This window comes from Antrostomus carolinensis, unplaced genomic scaffold (genome assembly GCF_000700745.2).
Source record: "Antrostomus carolinensis isolate BGI_N321 unplaced genomic scaffold, ASM70074v2 scaffold48543, whole genome shotgun sequence".
Lineage (NCBI taxonomy): Eukaryota > Metazoa > Chordata > Aves > Caprimulgiformes > Caprimulgidae > Antrostomus > Antrostomus carolinensis.
This window is the reverse complement of record NW_010308198.1, coordinates 1-5,546: the sequence shown is the minus strand read 5'-3', so window position 1 is coordinate 5,546 and position 5,546 is coordinate 1. Positions and strand designations below refer to the sequence as shown.

At 50.1% G+C, this 5,546-nt stretch overlaps 1 protein-coding gene across 1 annotated transcript; it reads right to left on the bottom strand.

Moving 5' to 3' along the window:
* Window positions 1-1,744: 1,744 nt before the first annotated feature.
* Window positions 1,745-3,515, bottom strand: PHOSPHO1 (phosphoethanolamine/phosphocholine phosphatase 1). Its single transcript, XM_010165685.1, has 2 exons — window positions 3,426-3,515; window positions 1,745-2,597 (listed from the first exon to the last, which is right to left on the bottom strand). The coding sequence occupies exons 1-2, from the start codon at window positions 3,468-3,470 to the stop codon at window positions 1,836-1,838; spliced, it is 807 nt and encodes a 268-aa protein (XP_010163987.1). The 5' UTR covers window positions 3,471-3,515; the 3' UTR covers window positions 1,745-1,835.
* Between the last annotated feature and the right edge of the window lie 2,031 nt (window positions 3,516-5,546).

Below are 5,546 nucleotides of genomic sequence, written 5' to 3'. Positions count from 1 at the left end.
AGCCCCTGCCTGGTCTCTCTCCCATCCTCATTCTCTTTATTTTATTTTATTTGATTAATTTTACCAGCACTGGTTGGTGCTGGGAAGGTTTCATGTGGGGAAACACAAAGGTCTGACCCAGTGATGCTCCCAGCCCCATGGGAAGAGTGAGGGCAGCACAGGACCCCAAGCACAGAATCAGGAGATGAGGTTGAACATCTCCAGGGATGCACCCAGCCATGTCCCCAAGGAACCTGCCTGCTGTCCCCATCAGCCTAAGGCACAGAGGGAGGGAGGAGTCAGTGCCCAATCCTGTCCCCACAGGGTCCCCTTGTAGCTTGGCCCCGCTCTGCTGCTCCTGCTCCATCACCATCCCACCGCTTTCACCAGCCCAAGGAGGAGAAACAACACATTGGAGCAACTCAAAGAGCCGTTTCACACCCAGGTTTATCTCCTGGATACAACCAGCTCGTGTTTCTGCAATATATAGATATCTATCTATATACATAGAGATGTATTTTTTTTCTTTAATTCCATGGCTTTAAGTTCCACACAGTTGACCAGGGTCCAGAAGAGGAAGAACAAAGAGGAAGAAGGGGAAATGAACTAGAGGAGGAACAATTCAGGGCTGCTTTGGTTATTTCCTTACTGCTCAGGTTTGCTGTCAAGGGTTTCTAGGCTTTGGAGAAGTTATGAGCCACCCTCAGGGGCCGGTAAGGCTGTGGATAAATCCAGAAGAAGCCAACACCAGAGAGCAGCCAATATTGTAGGTCCCACCTGCAGAGTGCAATTAGAAGGGGTAATTAATACTGCAGTGGGGCAGAGGGACACGGGGAGGGTGGGGGTTTGGTTCCTGGGGACCCAGGAGAAGTGCCACAGCACCAGACCTCCCAGGGGAGGTTCAGCACCTCTTGAGCAGGTCAGGAGGGAAATCCCACCCCCTCCCCAGGATAAAAGGGGAGTTGATGTGATCCAGCAAACACCAGGAGATGACCAGTCATGGCTTGGGGTGAAGAGGAACCTCTCCATCCTGGGGACACGCTGGGACATTTTGCCCTGGAAGCAGCAGCAGAGGATGGAAGTGGAAGGCAAGGGCAGGTCCTCCTCCCTGCAGCGAGATGTGGTCGCTGTGCCCATGTCCTGGGCAAGTGGGTGGGGGTGGGCACTGAAGGAGGTTTTTTTTTCCCCCCCAAGGTACCACTGTTCTAAAAGGTTTCCTGTCCCTCACATGATGGTTTTTTTCAGAGATGAAAGTCTCAAGGGACAACTAACTCCATCGCAAGGCTCAGCAGCTGCCCAAGGTGGGGTGTGGAGGGCAAGATGGGGAGCCCAGGCAAGCAGGAATTTTCTGGATTAAATTTCCAGTGGCCTCCCAAAGAGGGAAGGAGCCTTCAAGCATCAGGTTCAAGGCAACAACATGCAGCTCCTGGTGAGGTTGGCAGGTAGAGGAGGATGAAGGTAGGAGGAAGCATGTGTAGGGTTCAGCCCGTGAGGAGCCGGCGTCTGGTCTTTTAGGAATTGCTCTTGTGAAATCAAAGGGAAAGGGAAAAAAAAACCACAAAACAAACAAAATAAAAATGAGTTGCCATTAGTGTTGCCAAACACCCACGCTGGGCAGATGTCCGAGCTGCAGAGAGAAGGCTTCATCTCAACGTGGCAGGGGAAGGAGAAGGGGGGACCTAGAGAAAGTGCTTTGATCATCAGGAAGAAAGGAGCTTGGAGAGGAGAGGCAGGAAAGCGACCCAGGGGTTGGGGCTGAGCGAGTAGTGCCAATGAGCTGGGGTACAGGACGTGACCCCCCCCAAGCTTCTCCTTTCCCAGCTGCTTAGAGTAAGCTAGTCTCTTCCAAGCCATCCTCAACACTTCTTCTTGAGGACCTCCTGGAGATAACGGGCAACTTCCACAGCTGATTCCCAGGGGACGACAGTGGCCTGGAAAGCTCCAGGTTGCTTCTTCTCCATCTCTTGGGTCATCCTGTGCATGGGGTAGCCCTTCCGTGGGAATGCCACATCAGCTGAAGTCAAAGTCACAGAAGGGCAGAAGTCATTGGCACCATCTCCCACGTAGAAGACCCTTTCAAACTCCACCTCCTCCTGGGCTCTCTCGGCCAGGTACTCCGTTAGGATCTTGCGTTTGCACATGTTGGCCGGGCAGTCAAGGCACTTGTGGCTGTGGTAGGGCCCCAAGGTGAAGTACCCCCTCTTGTCAAAGCCGGACGGGTTGCTGAAGATCTTGCGGAAGAGGGAGTAGAAACCAGCTGCCCTCAGATTGCTTTCGATGCCAAACATGTTGGCATCTGAGATGAGGATGATCTCAAAGAGCTCGTGGTTCTTGGAGAGGAACTGGAAGAGATCCGGCATGCCAGGGGACAAAGGGATGTTCTCATAGACAGTCTTGAAGTCCCCCATCTTGACCCCCTGGTCCCCCATGTACGCCAGGACACGCTGCATGTACTCGTTGTAGAATCCCTCGCGGAAGGTCTGTCTGATGTGCTCTGGAAGCACCTGCCCCGGCGCTGCCCGGACGATGGAGTCATCGCTGTTCTCATTGATGATGGTCTCATCAAAATCAAAGACGAGGAGGTATTTGGGAGGCCGGGGGCTGGCCATACCAACACCCTGTGAGGTGGAAAGATAACACCCAAGTGTTAGTTCAAGGTGCTTTGCTTCAGCCTTGGGACAACGATGCTGGTGGCAACCACAGCAGCAAGAAGCTGCCAGCACCACAGAGCTACCAAAAGCCAAGATGCTCCTTGGCTGCCTTAACCCCAGGCAGCTTATTAGCCCAGCTGGGCTTGTGGGGGGCTAATCCCTGTCTGACAGACCTCAGCCCCGGCCCTAAGGCGTTTATCCTGTCTATAAAGAGATCATTTTGTCACCGCTAATCCTGCTCCTGCAGTCAAGGCGGTCACTGTGCCGAGCCACCACTGCACCGCACGCGTCCTCCCAAGGGACACGGGGACAGACTGTGCTTCGGGGTGTTTTGTACAGGGAGGGTCCTTGGTTGGGGGGGTTACTCCCCAACTGGCTCATGTCCCACTCTGAGAATGGGTTTGTGTCCCTGCAGACCCCTCGTGCTGCCAGGACAAGGTTGGCTCTTCCCCATAGGATCATTTTGCAGGTTGATTTTTGCTCCATCACCCAGATGCTGTTTCCCCCTGGATTGGGCTCTGCAGGTACTTGAGAAGCCCAGAATACCTCAGAGCCACCTCCTGCCCTGCTCTAAAACCAAAGTAAATCCATTTCACCAACACAGTGCAAAGCTGGTGAGCTCCAGCCCATCCTCCCAGTGCCTACCTGCTCCCCCCAGTTAAATCCACCAGCTGATCCAGTGCTGCCCGTGACCAGCGCTTTGCAGGATGGGGACCCAATTCCTGCTCCCAGCCTTTGAGAAAAGTGGGGACAACCCTGTTTGGAGAGGACAAGAAGGGTGAGGATGGCACTGACCTTAAACAGGCATGGCAGCCCAACGCCCTCACAGCACCTTTTCATGGTAAGACCATCACTGTGCGTGGCTGAAGGCAGCGCTCAGGGCTCCAATCCCACCTGCAAACCATCAAAAAAGGGGGGGAATTTGGTTAATGGTTTGAGTTTTTCCTTGGGGTGCCACCATGGGCACGGCACCAACCACCACAGCACAGCCAGGCTCTACGTCCTACATCCAATTCCCAAGCTCAGGACCTTTTGTCCCAGGATGGAGGAATTAAGAGTCTCTGGGGAGTGGGGTGAGCGGGCAGAGCCTGGTTAATGCTTCTGATCCCTCTTAAATCCCCCGAACACCCCGGCTTTGCCACATGTGAAAGCAGCCAGCAGAACAGCTCGGCAATAAACCCCGGCAACACGTGTCCTGTTGTAAAATTGCCCTGATTTTCTTCCAGTCATAATTAGTTTGAGGTGTTTTTTTCTAATGGAATAATTATCCTGGAATGAAATCAGGTGTCTGGGTAGCTCCGGTGAGGATGTCCCGGAGCGAAGGTAGAACCTAAGTTATGTCTCCTGAATTTTGCCGACCTCTTGTGGTCCCACAACCACTAAAGCAAAGTGATGGGAAACCTCAAAAAAAAAAAGGAAACCTCAAAAAAAAAAAAAAAAGGAAACCTCAAAAAAAAAAAAACCCCAAAAAACCAAACCAAAACCAACCTCATGGCCAAAACCAGCTGGAAAATCAGGCAGATGGTTAGTGGGAGGAATAACATACTGGGACACAGGGAAATTTTAACTGGGCACCAGTAGCTTAGCTTAACTGGGACTAGAAGGATTTAAATGATTTTTTTTTTGTTGGGTTTTTGGTTGTTTTTTTTCTTTCAGCTGAAGGTGATTTGTGTGGGATTTGTCTGGATTGAAGCCCAGCATCCAACTATTTTAGGCATAAAAGCGATTCATGACTCTGCTAAAATAATAAACCACAACTGCACCTCAAAGGTGACACGTTGCAAAGGGAAGAGGGGACTCAAAATTAAAACCTGGGTGGAAATCTTGTAAAAAAGTGACTTTTTGTGAAACCTTCAACCCAAACCAAGTCATTTCTTGGTAGAAGCATCCATCAAAAGCTGATGTTTCTTTTACAGACATCATTTGAAAGCCAAATAATGCTACAGCCAGCCTGGGGCTGGGATTAGCCACCAGGATTTTTAAGTCTAAACCAAAAGAAAGAGAAAAAAAGATGAAAAATGAATGAGTAATTGTAATTTTTTTTCATTGTATTATAAGGAGGTGGCAGCGATGACAAAATAAGTTGGGTCTTAACTAATAAATAAATAATATTATAATAATAAACAACTAGGAAATAAATATTACTATAATAAATAATATTATAATAATGAATAACTGGGAAAGTGCCCTGGAATGGTGGGTTATTCCCACCACTGCCCGGGGCAACCCCTTCCAATGCCTCAGAACCCTTTCAGCAAAGAAATTCTTCCTCACATCCCATCTCAACTGCCCTGGCCACAACTGGAGGCTGTACCCTTTGTGGGTTGTAGGGGAGGAGAGAGGCCACCGGATCATTTTCTATGGGATTTCTAAGGAAAATGAGAATCCATCAGGTCAGTTTGGACAATTGCTGCTCCCATCTCTCGGCAGGAGATCGGAGCATCCCGGCCACACTTCTGCAGGAGCCACCTTCTGCTCCCAGCCATCCCAACACCACTAATTGCATCCAAACATACATTGCTTTTATACAAAGGAGAAATTAAAATCTAAGTCAGTGTTATTTAGGAAATAAAGGTCAGGGATGGGACTTCTCACCACCAGCCTCTGGGGGCTGTTGGGCAAATTAAATCATGAACCCAACGCTGCCAAATCCCCTATGACTAACCCATGTCCCTCAGCACTGTATCTACACGACTCTTCAGTCCCTCCAGGGATGGGGATGTGCTGTTTTCTCTTCATGGTACAGAAAAGGGAGATATCAGCGTTAGGAGCAACTTAATAAACCAGAGCTCATCTTCTCCCACTTCAGACGAGCAGGCTGAGCCATGGGGTCTGGCACCAGCCACCTCCAATCCTGACTCTACCCCTCACAGAACAGGAGTTGGGTCTTAACTTATAATAATAAAAAATATTATT